The sequence below is a fragment of the Macrotis lagotis genome, chromosome 4 (assembly GCF_037893015.1).
Source record: "Macrotis lagotis isolate mMagLag1 chromosome 4, bilby.v1.9.chrom.fasta, whole genome shotgun sequence".
Taxonomy (NCBI): domain Eukaryota; kingdom Metazoa; phylum Chordata; class Mammalia; order Peramelemorphia; family Peramelidae; genus Macrotis; species Macrotis lagotis.
The window spans coordinates 117517069-117531153 of NC_133661.1; the positions used below are offsets into that span (position 1 = coordinate 117517069).

General features: G+C 35.7%; 1 protein-coding gene across 2 annotated transcripts in view; it reads left to right on the top strand.

Moving 5' to 3' along the window:
* The window catches only part of ADAMTSL3 (ADAMTS like 3), a 713745-nt gene that overhangs the window by 89218 nt on the left and 610442 nt on the right, over positions 1 to 14085 (top strand). For both annotated transcript variants that reach the window (XM_074233985.1, XM_074233986.1), the window contains exon 3: positions 9535 to 9654. In XM_074233985.1, coding sequence (XP_074090086.1) covers positions 9535 to 9654 — 120 coding nt within the window. The remainder of the gene's footprint in view (positions 1 to 9534; positions 9655 to 14085) is intronic.

Sequence of the window (14085 nt, forward strand, 5' to 3'; positions counted from 1 at the left end):
GGAGGAGAGACAGAGACAGAAGAATGTGTGTCTTACAGAGCTCTTCCCCAGGATCCTAGTACATTGGTTTACTGTGCTTTTTGAAGTTATTCTTCTCTGCAGAGGATCTTAATTTAAATTTTGCAACCTAAATCTCTCTCCTTCTGCCCCCCTCAAATAAGGTTAGGAAGGTAGGCTTATAAGACTTGAACTTAAAAGGGGATCTTCAAAATCTCTGCATCATTTTTCAGATGAGGAAACTGAAACTTTTGAGGGGTAGTGAAGTGACTTGTTTAAAGTCACAAATGGAACAAGTGGCTAAGCAAGGGATTTGAACCCAAATCTCTCTCATTCTCAAATAAGGGGTCCTCCCAAAATACCATGGTTGCTTCCTTATAGTTAGTTTGCAAATGTAAAACCCCCCCATAAAACTAAAAGACCAGAATTCTGTTTAGTATCTCAGTGTTTTAAAGATCAGTTTATATAGAATGGAAAATGGAAAATAAAAAGAACATGATGGTCATTGCAAAAGTTTAAACAAGGTTAGAGATCACCTTTTCAGAATTTAACACAAATTCATGGAATGTTGGAAATAATATATTATGAATGCTTCATAAGAGAGAACAGATGGGAAACCATAATGATAAATGAGAATGTCATATAAATATAAAGTATCTTTCCAAAAGAAAACTTGAATTTTGTTGTATAGAGTAGTTATCTCTGGCATTTGAAAGAATTGCTGCTTATGTTATTTCCAGGATAAAAGAAATCTCTATAACACTATTGATGGTAGGGATTGGGATATTTAAAAACTACCCTTGAAATATTATTTATAAATTATAAAGAGGACAGTAAAGTGTAGAAGGGTCATGTTAGGCAGAATCAAGAGTCTGTCTCCATTCTGCCTCAGAAGTATGGTTTTAGTGAAGTGTCTCTGGACCTCATTCATTAATTTTAGTCTTTATGTCCATAAAATTAAGAGGTTTCATTCATTAAATGATCTCTGAGTTTTTCAGAATAAAGTGTCTAGTCTCTAACTAGTTACAGAAAAGTTTTTTATTAAAGATTTGGCTGTTCACAGTAGTCAAACTTCAGAATGCTAATCAGGAGACAGGAGTACAAAGGTATGTACTATTAGAGGCCACAAAAATTGCTTACTTTTTCCTCTCCTGCCTATAGGGGGAAAGAGGAAAAATCCTATTATGAGGTTACTGGAGAGCAGAGAAGGGCATTTATTACTGTCATCAGCTTTACCCCAACTTGACCAGTGGATAGATCCTTGTTCTTTTTCTGACTTTGAAAATCTCCCATTGGACAGGTCTTGGGGGGGGGGGGGGTCCATGGTCCCATAGGGATACGCCATCTCTCTTTCTTCTAGTAAACTGTAGATCTGTAGATAAGGATGCAAAGATGTGACTTTGAGGCAGAAATGAGACTTATCCATTCTTAAAATTGCTTTTATGTGTCTACTTTTGAGGTAGGATAGGGAGGTGTCCAAGATTCTTAACCCTGACTACTGAGCTTTAGTTAGAGACAAGAGACTTTATTCTGAAAAACCTTGGAGATCATTTAATGAATGAAAGCTCTTAATTTTATGGACATAGGGAATTCCATTTGACAAAGTCAGAGATTCAGAGAACCTTAACCAAGGACAATATGGTTTATAATTCCCAGATCAGTGGACCTCAGTTCATATTCCACCTCTAACACTTGCTATCTAAATCAATCAGTAAATATTCATTAAATGCTTACTATGTGTCATGAACTGAAATAAGCACTGAGAATATAAAAAAGAGACAAAAGACAGTCCCTTATTAGGAAGCAATATGCAAATATGCAGATGTACAAATCAAGCTACATACGGGATAGTCAGGAAATAATTGAGGAAAGGTACTAGAATTAAGAGGTGTCAAAAAAAAGCTTCCAATAAAGAAGAAATTTTGATTTGGGCTTAAAGGAGGCTAGAAAAGCTTGTAGAACTGAGGAAGGAGAGCATTCCAGGAACGTGGGACATTAGGGAAAATCTATATCTACCAGCTAATGTCTTGTTTATGGAACAGTCAGGAGACCAGTGTCAGATTGAAGAGTCATGCCAAGGAAGAAAGTGTAAGAAGCCTGGGAAGCTAGAGGAATTTATTTTTGATCTTAGAGACAATAGGGAGTCACAGGATGTTATAGAATAGGGCTGACATGTTGAATCCATGTTTTAGGAAAATCACTTTAATGGCTGAATAGAGAATGGGTTAGAATGAAGAGAGATTTGAGGCGGGTTGTATCACCAACAGACTAATTCAGTCAACTAAGCATGAAGTGGTGAGGACCTGTAACAGAGTGGTATAGGTGTCCAAGGAGAGAAGGTGACAAATTAGAAAGTTGTTGCAAAGATAAAATCAAGAAGCTTTGCAGCAGATTGGATATAGGGAATGAATGAAAGATAGTCAGGAGTCCAGATGACTTCTTGCTTGTGAGCCTGAGGGACTGAGAGAATGGTGTTATTCTTTACAGTAAATTGGGAATGTAAACGGGAGGGAGGGGTTTTTGGGGAAAGATAAAGAGTGTAGTTTTGGACAAACTGAATTTAAGACTGAACATATCTACTTTGAGTTGTCCAAAAGGCAGGTGGAGATGTGAGAATAATAGTAGTAGAAAACTTAGGGCAGGATAGGTAGACTTGGGAATCATCAGCAAAGAGATGGTGGTAACCTCAGATCTTGGGCAAGTTATAACTTCCCTATTTTATTTCCTAACTACAAAATAAAGGATTGGAATACTTGACCTCTACGGTTTTTATGTTTTTCTTTCCACTCTAGATCTTTTATATATTCTTCTTCCTATTCCTTACTCCATGTTCTTTCTCTTAAGGTGCGACTAGGAGAGCTAACTCCCTTTCTCACTCATCTTAGCTTCAAATGTCAATGTTAAATCATGAAAAAGAGGATATAGGAGCTAGTATCATAGAGCAAAAAACATTAGAATGAATATCAGATTACCTGACTTTGAATGCTCTGCCCTCCATTTACTATTTGATATGATCTGGGGTATGTGACTTAAATATTGGAAATGTTTTTCATAAATTTTTGTGTATCTGTGATACATCTGTTTGATTGTGGGGGAAGAAGTTGATTTACTGTCTCAGGAAAATGTGGCATTAACTGTTTTTAAGTTTAAATTGTATTATTAATGCTTTCCTAAGCCTCTAGACAATCAACAATCAGCAATCAACCCTAAATTATAGCCAGTTTCCTTGGTGTAAATATTCACACTGAAAATTTAGAATATTTTCTTCAAAGCTTCTTAGAGCTGACTTCAGCACACCCTTGATTATTACTACTTATTTAACCAGACTTGTCATTTTATCAATGTAGGGAGCTCCATCTGAGGGGCTTCCTTTACCAGGACAGAGAGGCATTCAGTTTAGGGACTTGGATCAGGTATTCTTAAGCTAATTTTTGTGTTATGGCAGCAGATGAGCCTATAGATCCATTCTCAGAATAATAGTTTTAAATACATAAGATAGAATATATAGGATTGCCATGGAAATAAATTATATTGAAATAAAAATATCAAAAGTTCCAAGTCCATGGACCCCCTTGGGATTAACTGTCTTAAAAAGTTTCCTAGGTCACTGAGAGAGATTAAGTTACTTGACCAGAGTATTTCAGTTAGTATATATCAGGAGTAGGACTTGAACCTACCTCTCTGACCAGTTCTCTAATTAGAGATGCCACCTTAATGCTCACTGTTGTTGTTATTAAATATTTGAAGGATGACTTGTGGAAGAGAGACTAGACTTTGCTTAGTCTCAGAGGGAAGAACTGGGAAAAATGACTGAAAATTGTAAAGAAGTCCTATTAGCTGTCATATAAGGAAAACTTTGTAGCAATTACAATGATCACATAGTGAAGTGGACTGCCTCTGACATAGGGCATTTACCTTGCCCAGAGAAGTCCTCAAGTCAAGGTTGAGTGACTTCTACTTCCATATGTTGGATATGTGGAAGAGGGAATTCTTCTTCAAAAATAGGTTGGTCTAGTTGGCTTTCTATTTCTTAGGACATAAATATGAAAATAATAGCTACAGTTCTTTTCCTTTGAAAAATACCAAGAGAGTAATGAGTACTTTCAGGATACTGAGGAAGGAATATCCAGTACTAGCTTAATTCTCTGGCTACCCAAGTGACCCATGCCTGGATGCTCTTCTTCCCTCATCTGTGTTTACTATCTTTTCTGGAAGTCACAAATAAAATTCCAACTTCTACAGGAAGTTTTTCCTAATCCCTTTTATCTCTGTTACCTTCCTTTTTAAAATTATTCCCTGGGTTGGCTAGGTTGCTCAGTGGATAGAGCACTGACCCTGGAGTCAGGAGTACCTGAGTTCAAATCTGTCCTCAGACATTTAATAATTACCTAGCTGTGTGGCCTTGGGCAAGCCACTTAACCCCATTTGCCTTGTAAAAAAAAAAAACTAAAAAAATTATTTCCCATTTGTCCCAGATATAGCTCATTTATACATTTTGTTTATATGTTATATCTCCCATATGATTGTGAACTCCTTGAGAGGAGGGACTGTTGTTTGTGTCTTTCTGTATTCCATGCCCTTTGCTCATTGCAGAACACATTGTAGGTGAATAATAAATGCTTTTTGATTGATTGACTGAACTATTCTGAGAAGATAATGGAGCAGGTAAGAATTTTGCTGAATCTCAGCTAGATGGTGAGAACCATATCCTGAAGACCTTTGAATGCCAGCTTACATGGTTGAACTGCTGTTCCCTTTAAGTCAAAATATAAAGCTTTTTAAACAAGGAAGTATGGGAATGAAAGTATTGGGGTTTTTAAAATAATTCCTTCCTTCCTTCCTTCCTTCCTTTCTTCCTCCAACTACATGCAGTGGTAATTTTTACCATTCTTTTTTGCAAGGTTTTCAGTTTTACATTTTTTCTCTTTGTCCCTTCCCTCCCCTGATGGAAAGAAACCTAATGTAAGCTCTATATTTATAACCTTGCCAAACACTGATTCATATTGATCATGTTGTGAGAAAAAAAAAACAAATTCAAGCGGAAAAAAGAAAACACTAGAGAGACAGAATGACAACTTTTAAAAATTGAACATAATAAGCTTTGGTATTCATTTAAATTCCACAGTTCCTTCTCTGGATATGGAGTTATTTTCCGTTACAAGTTTTTTAAAATCGTCTTTAATTATTGTTCTACTGAAATAAACAAGTCTGTCATAATTGATCATCACCCCATGTAGTTGTTAGTGTGCATAATGTTCTTCTGGTTCTGCTCATTTTACTCAGTATCAATTCATGCAAGTCTTTCCAAGCTTTTCTGAAGTCCCATCCTTCATGATTACTTTTGTTTTTTGTTATTTGCAAGGCAGTGGGATTAAGTGACTTTTCCAAGCTCATACAGCTAGGAATTGTTAAGTATCTGTGCATTTGAACTCAGGTACTCCTGACTACAGGGCCAGTGCTCTAGCCATTGTGCCACCTAGCTGCCCTGTCCCCATGATTTCTTATTGAACAAAAGTGTTCCATCACACACAAACACACACACACACACACACACACACACACACAACACAACACAATTTGTTCAGCCATTCCCCAATTGATGGGTATTCCTTCAATTTCCAATTCTTTGTCACTACAAAAAGAACTACTATGAATATTTTTATACATGTAAGATTTTTACCCTTTTTCATGATCTCTTCAGGATACAGGCCAATTGCGGCATTGCTAGATCAAAGGATGTGCATCATTTTATTGCCCTTTGGGCATAATTCCAAATTTATCTCCAGAAAGTTTGGATCAGTTCACTACTCTACTAACAATGTATTAGTGTCCTAGTTTTCCTACATCCCCTCCAACATTGATCATTTTCCTTTTTAATCATATCAGCCAATTTGATAGGTTGAGGTGGTACCTCAGAGATGTTTTAATTTGCATTTCTCTAACCAATAATTCAGAGCAATTTTTCATATGACTATAGCTAGCTTTGATTTCTTCATCTGGGAATTGTCTTTCCAGATTCTTTGACCATTTATCCACTGGGGAATGACTTGAGTTTTTTTAAAATATGCTTGACTCAGTTCTCTATATATATTTTAGTAATGAATTATTTGGGAGAGACATTATTTGTAAAAATTGCTTCTCTACTTATCCACATTCCTTTTAATCTTGGTTGCACTGGTTTTATTTGTGCAAAACTTTTTTAATTTAATGTAATGAAAATTATCCAGTTTAGTTTTTTATAATGTTCTCTAGCTCTTCTTTGATCATAAACTGCTTTCCTTTCCATAGATCTGTCAGGTAAATTATTCCTTATTCTCCTAATTGGCTTATAATATTACTCTTTCTATCTAAATCCTGTGCCCATTTTGAACTTATCTTGGTATAAGATGTGAGATGCCTAGTTTCTCCTATACAATCTTCCCATTTTCCCAGCAGTTGTTATGAAGGAGTGAGTTTTTATCCCAGAAGTCGAAAGTATTGTTTTAATAATTTAAGATAGCCAAAAGACAGGAAGCCTGAAGATGGAGAGGATCTAGCAGGATAATGTGATGGTCTACATAAGAAATAGAGTGCCAATAAAAATGGAATGGATAAGAGAAAACATGTGAAGGAAAAAAGGCCAGGATTTGGGGAGTGATTAGATTATGGGATAATGGAGAGGGAGGAGTCAAAAGTAACCAAGATTTTCAGAGTTTGGATCACTGGCAAGATGATAGCACCTTTTTTCAGCTAGTCAGTGAGATCCTGCTTAGTGCTACTGTAGGTAGAATAGAGTATAGCTTTGGAAAGAGACTTATGTTTGACTTCAAGCAAATCAGAATATCATCAGTCTTGGAAATCTAAGGAACATCTAGAGATTAGAATGAAAATAACAGCAAAAATAACTAATGTTAAAAAAATGCAGAATTCATTGGAGTGGCAGGGAGAGATAGAAGAAAGGGAAGGAAGATACTTCTCTGCTCTGAGTCTCTGTGAAATCAGGAGTTTGGAACAGAGGATCTCGGGTACCTTTTAGTTCTGACAATCTGTGAGTTTCTTAGTGTGTTCAGAAGGTAGTATATTATTGGGAAAGGGAGTATGTTAGAGTACAGTAGTGTCAGACTCAAATGGATCTCTGCTTCTAGTGTCTTGACATAGAAAGCCACAGAGTAACATTAACTATTTTCTATTATATATTTATCTTTTATTTTTTTTAAGCATTTCTTCATTTTAGGACACTGGGTGGAAGAAGGGAGGGGAATTTTGGAGACATTGTGGTGTATTGAACTCAAAACCCTCTAGTCCTAGGAATTACTTGAATTTCCAGTCTACTTTGACCATGGCAAGTCAGTGAACTTTTCTCTTAATTTCTTCATCTGTAAAATTAAGTTATTAGACCCAATAGCCTTGCTAAAGTCCCTTCCAGCTCTAAATCTTTGATGTTGGGATTCAAGTGAAAATGACTGAGTGTTAGAAGATGAGAGGAGGAAGATATTTCTGGGAGCAGCAATAATTACAGAAATAATCATGAAATTGATAGTATCTAAATTGGGTCATGAGGGTTAGGTAATAATAATTTTCTATATACAGATATTTATATTATATATTCTAATGGTTGCAGAATGCTTTTTAATAATTTTTTTCATGTGATTTTTCACATCCCTATGAAATAGATACTATAGTCATGTCTCCTCTGTTTTACATAGGAGGAAATTAAGGCTCATTTCCCATGGTCACCATATAAAAAGTGGAATTTGAACCTCAGACTTCCTGACTAAATATAGCCCCTTTTGCAACTATTCCATAATGCTTCTTAGTAGCATTAGGATTGATGGCCTAATGACTAATTCAGGAACACAACCCTCCTTGTATCTTCCTGCCCTTGTATCAGCACTCTTCATATTGACATCAATTCCTCCCTGGCCAAATTTCCTACTACTCCTCTCTGTTGTTCTCAGCTTGACCCCTATTTGTTATACAACATTCAGGCTCCCTCTCCCTCCCATCACTCCAATCCACTGCTTGCCAAACATCCCTTCCTGCCAACTAATATTTGTCTTCCTTTACTGTGTTTGATTCACCATCCAACTAGTTCTCTTATTCTCAGTTTGCTCCCCGTTCATGAGAAAAAATAAAATTTCCTTCATTCATTCTCTGCCTATTCACACATGTGGTGACTATCCCATAAAGATTGGGGTTTGTACAACAAACAAGTGATTAGAGTTGGGGGGAGGTTTGAGTTTAAAGATCCAAGTCAATCAGGACTTGTATTTGTTAGGCCATCAATGAGGACTTATAAGTGGATCATCACATAATCTTCTAGTGTTTTGCAATGATAAAGTTTATTGTACAAAATTTGACCTAATGCCTTATCTGCAAATATTCAGGAAATGCTTATTTTATGTATTCATGCATACTTGATTGAAAGATGCTTCGGATTCTCTTGATGGGGATAGGGAGAAAGTGAGGACTTTATGTATATATCCTTCAATTCTTCATCAAAATGACAGTTCTATGTTTCATAATAGTTATTATGAATCATTTTAAGTTTATAAAGTACTTTTAACATAATACTGCAATGAAGTAATTATTCTTAATATTATTAATTCCCATTTTATTGATGAGGAAACTTATAATTAGTTTCAGAGTAGGGCATCCAACCCTGGTTCCGAGCCTCTGGTCTCACATGGAAAGTGAAAATGTTAAGTCCCCCAGCAACACAGGTATTCTTGAGAAAAAAGAAAGTCAGAAGTCAGGATATTTGTTTCTCTATTTTTTTAAAAATTTAATTATTATTTTTTATTGAGATACCTATCTGTGTCTGCATGGAGTTAGCTTGACTTGAGAATCTGCTTTTTTTTTTTTTTTAATAGTTTCTCCCTTATGAGAAAGTAAGATTTTGTATTTGCTAATGTGTAAGTATGTTTTATTCTCTGGTAGAATGAAAGATAATTTTGAGCAGTGATTTTCCCCCCATTTCCCTTTACCTAAAGCAACTATCAGATACTAAATAGGAGCTTATTGAATTAAATTAAAATGAAGTTAACCCTTTGACTTTGGTCAGAGCTGAGCCTCTCACAGACATAATCTCTGCTTTACATTCAGGCCAAAACCTTTGGTTTTTAAAACCTTTCACAGATTATTGTTATTAAACAACTGAAGAGACTTACAAAAGTGAGAAACTGAGGCATTGGAAAATTATTGTAGAGAGGCAAGAAACTCTTATATTACTGAAAAAATACAGATTACAGAGTTTGGAAGCTCACTGTGATATAGGACATGGAGTAGTTTTCATTTTTCTAATTTCTATAATAATTTCTTGGAGATCATTTGCCAGACAAAGACAATGCTTATTTTAAGCGGGTATCTCACTACTGACATCTTGTGGCCAATAATGAAAATCTTCTCCCCTGCTCCTGTAGAGCTTTTCCTGTCCACTTTAAAGGCATCTGTTCGTGATTCATCTTTGAATGTCTTTTCCCTATGTTTCCATCATTATTTACATGAGTGGTGTGATCCTTGAGACTCGAATGTGACTAGGGTGATCTTTTCTTTTAGGCAAGTGCAGAGAAATCTCCAGGGGCATACTTCCTGCCCGAGTTTGCCCTTTCTCCCCAAGGAAGTTTTCTTGAGGATACAACTGGGGAGCAGTTCCTCACTTACCGTTATGATGATCAGGTGAGTAAAAGATGTAATCATAAATGTACCTAGATTGATTGTACAGCAATTTGAATTATAAATAAAATCCTACTTTTCTATTTTCTAATATAATCATCATCTGAATCATGGAGAAATGAAAGGCCATTTGTTGCTGAAATATTGCCGAAATTAGAAAGTTTCATTTAAAAATGAAAATAATTTGAAAATTCATTAAAAAATATTTTTATTTGGGGCTGGGGGAGGAGGGGAGGGAGAAAAAATAAACAGATTAAGTAACTCAGTTCACAGTTTTGGAAATGTGTCTGTCTGAATAGGGTGCAGTGGTTTGTTACACAGCTGGGAACCTTTCACCATGTTGGAATTTTACTGGTGTTACAATTTATAGCTCCAGTTAATCCAGAAATCAGTGATCCTACATGTTTTAATATGAGAACTTCAGAGAAACTAATTGAGAGGAGGGGAGTAAGGTATAAAATTGGGTGTCTGGAAAGTAACAGGTCATGCATCTTATAATTAAAGAGTGGTAATGACTTCTCCAGGACTCCACAGATACATTATATTTAGCATAATAACAATATAAAAAGATTTTTAAAAGAGAAAGAAACCCATTAATTCGAGGGAAAGAGGCTAATGCAGAGCTGGAAAGTGTGTGGCATATAATAAAAATTGACTCAAAGCACATTGTTTTCCAGAAGACCTATTGAACACCATGTGTGATCTACTGGCGTGACATTCATAGGTTCTTAAAATATGTTTCTTTTAATTAAACTAAAGGAATAAGGTAAGACTCTCATAGAACCAGTAAGAGCTATAGCCACAACCTTCAAAGAAAATAATTAAAAGATCATTTTACCTAGCCAGGTAGACCTGATATATGTGGAAATCAGCTGTTGACACATTTTTTTTTAGTGGAAACATTCTAAGCAGATTCAGGAGGAAAAAGAAGGGTACATGTTTGGAGTTCAGATTTTTACTTGGAATCTTTGCCATTATAGATCCCAAACTTATTTTTTCTCCCTCTTTCCTTTAGCACAGAAAACTGAAAATCCAAAATTCATTGTAAACTCCTAGATGCTACCCATAGTTTTTTGTTTTGTTTTTTTAGGGGGAGGGAGCTAGAGAGCATTGCAACATATTACAATGAAATTTTGTCTCTTCAGTATCATATGATGGAATTTCCACAGCTCAAAATTCAACCCATGTCAGATACTATAATGGAAGAAGAATGGGAATATAGCCAGTGTGATCTGACAAGTGAATGTCTTATTCAGATGATGGTTTTATGTAAAGAATGCCAGTTATATTTCCAAATTCAAATTCTTAGGGATCTATACAGAGCTGTGGGCCCCAGTGACAATGCTTGACCTAAGACAAAATAGACATGAACAGCAGGGACCATCTAGCCTCTTATTGATAAGAAAACTGAGGCTTAGAGTGATAAGATTCTTTTAAGTTTTCAGGGAATTTCTAGAATAATTTTTCTAAAACTTAACCATAGACATAAGAAATGCACAAAGGAACTGTGATTTCACATGTGGGACCATCCCTTACTAATGCACATCTGCAGCCTATGTCTTGCTAAATAAGTCCATGTTGGTACTGGAGCAGATGGAGGCAAAGCTTATCAAGGCTCCCAAGTTATCAAGAATCATAGGCAGAATTTGAATTTGACTTTCTTTGACTCTAAGTGGTCACTGTATAGAGTTATAATGTGTTGTTACCTGATGGAATCCATGGAAGAGAAATAACATGGGATCACAGTAGATACTTGTTTAGGGGTGATAATTTGTTCATATAAGCACATATATGACCAAAGAATGTTGGTGCCAGAGTTTTCTATGAGTTAACTCTGAGCTTTTTCATAGGATGGGAGCATGGTAGGGGTACAAAGACAAAATTCAAAGAAATTCCTCTCCTGAGGAAGATTTAGGAAACAGGTACCATTCTATAGGAATATTCGACAGAATTAGGGGTTGCTTTGAAGTGGAAATCTCAAAGTGACTTGATGAGATAGACTGGATTCGTAGGAGACTTACCTTTGTCTTCTAGATAGTTGATAGGTATGTGGTTATACACAAGTTCCTAGCCTATCAAAGCCTTGGTTTCCTCTTCTGTAAAAAGCACACAATGCTACCTGTACTACCTTGCTTACAGGGTTCTTGTGAGTACTCACAGGACTTTTTTTGTTTTTTAAATTTATTTGTATTAAAGATATTATTTGAGTTTCACAGTTTTCCCCCCAATCTTACTTCCCTCCCCCCCACCCCGCCACAGAAAGCAATCTGTCAGTCTTTACTTTGTTTTCATGTTGTACATTGATCCAAATTGAGTGTGATGAGAGAGAAATCATATCTTTAAAGAAGAGACAAGAAGTCTAAGAGGTAACAAGATCAGAAAATAAGATATATGTTTTTTTTCTAAATTAAAGGGAATAGTCCTTGAACTTTGTCCAAACTCCACAGCTCCTTATCTGGATACAGATGGCACTCTCCTTTGCAGACAGCCCCAAATTGTTCCCGATTGTTGCACTAATGGAATGAGTGAGTCCTTCAGGGTTGATCATCACCCCCATGTTGCTGTTAGGGTGTACAGTGTTTGTCTGGTTCTGCTCATCTCACTCAGCATCAGTTCATGCAAATTCCTCCAGGCTTCCCTGAAATCCCATCCCTCCTGGTTTCTAATAGAACAATAGTGTTCCATGACATACATATACCACAGTTTGCTAAGCCATTCCCCAATTGAAGGACATTTACTTGATTTCCAATTCTTTGCCACCACAAACAGGGCTGCTATAAATATTTTTGTACAAGTAATGTTTTTACCCTTTTTCATCATCTCTTCAGGGTATAGACCCAGTAGTGGCACTGCTGGGTCAAAGGGTATGCACATTTTTGTTGCCCTTTGGGTATAGTTTCAAATAACTCTCCAGAAAGATTGGATGAGTTCACAGCTCTACTAACAGTGTAATAGTGTCCCAGATTTCCCATAACCCTTCCAACAGTGATCATTATCCTTTCTGGTCATATTGGCCAATCTGAGAGGTGTGAGGTGGTACATCAGACAAGCTTTAATTTTCATTTCTCTAATAATTAATGATTTAGAGCGTTTTTTCACATGGCTATGGATTGCTTTGATCTCCTCATCTGTAAATTGCCTTTGCATATCCTTTGACCATTTGTCAATTGTGGAATGGCTTTTTGTTTTAAAATTATGACTCAGTCCTCTGTATATTTTAGAAATGAGTTCTTTGTCAGAATCATTAGTTGTAAAGATTGTTTCCCAATTTACTACATTTCTTTTGATCTTGGTTACAGTGGTTTTATCTGTGCAAAAGCTTTTTAATTTAATGTAAACAAAATCATCCAATTGGTTTTTGGTGATGTTCTCCAACTCTTCCTTAGTCATAAACTGTTCCCTTTCCATAGATCTGACAGGTAAACTAGTCTAATTTGCTTATAGTATTTTTTTATGTCTAAGTCCTTTAACCATTTGGATCTTATCTTGGTAAAGGGTGTTAGGTGTTGGTCTAATCTAAGTTTCTTCCATGCTAACTTCCAATTATCCCAGCAGTTTTTATCAAAGAGGGAATTTTTATCCCAATAGCTGGACTCTTTGGGTTTATCAAATAGCAGATTACTATAATCATCTCCTGATTTTATACCTAGTCTATTCCACTGGTCCACCACTCTATTTCTTAGCCAATACCAAACAGTTTTGATGACTGATGCTTTATAATATAATTTTAGATCAGGTAGGGTTAAGCCACCTTCTTTTGCACTTCTTTTTCATTAGGCTCCTGGCAATTCCTGACTTTTTATTTCTCCATATGAATTTACTTACAATTTTTTCTAACTCATTAAAGTAATTTTTTGGAATTTTGATTGGTAGGGCACTAAACAGGTAGTTTAGTTTTGGTAGAATTGTCATTTTTAATATATTAGCTCTACCTATCCATGAGCAGTTGATATTTGCCCAGTTATTTAAATCTGATTTAATTTGTGTGAGAAGTTGTTTTATAATTGTTTTCAAAAAGTTTCTGAGTCTGTCTTGGCAAATAGACTCCCAAGTAATTTTATATTGTCTGAGGTTACTTTGAACAGGATTTCTCTTTCTAGCTCTTCCTGCTGTATCTTGCTAGACATATATAAAAAAGTTGACGATTTATGAAGGTTTGTTTTATAACCTGCAACTTTGCTAAAATTGCTAATTGTTTCCAGTAGTTTATTGGATAATGTCTTGGGACTCACAGGAATTTCTAAATCTTAAACTATAAGATGAGTATGAGCTATTATTATTTAGTATTTTATAATAGAAAGAGCCTGTGATTATTAAGAGAATTTCATTTGAATGTTTCAGCCCCAACACTTGGCTTTGTGACAAGAAGCAAATCATTTGACCTCCATGAGTCTTAGTTTCCTCATTTATAAAATAGATATGAAATATTCTAGT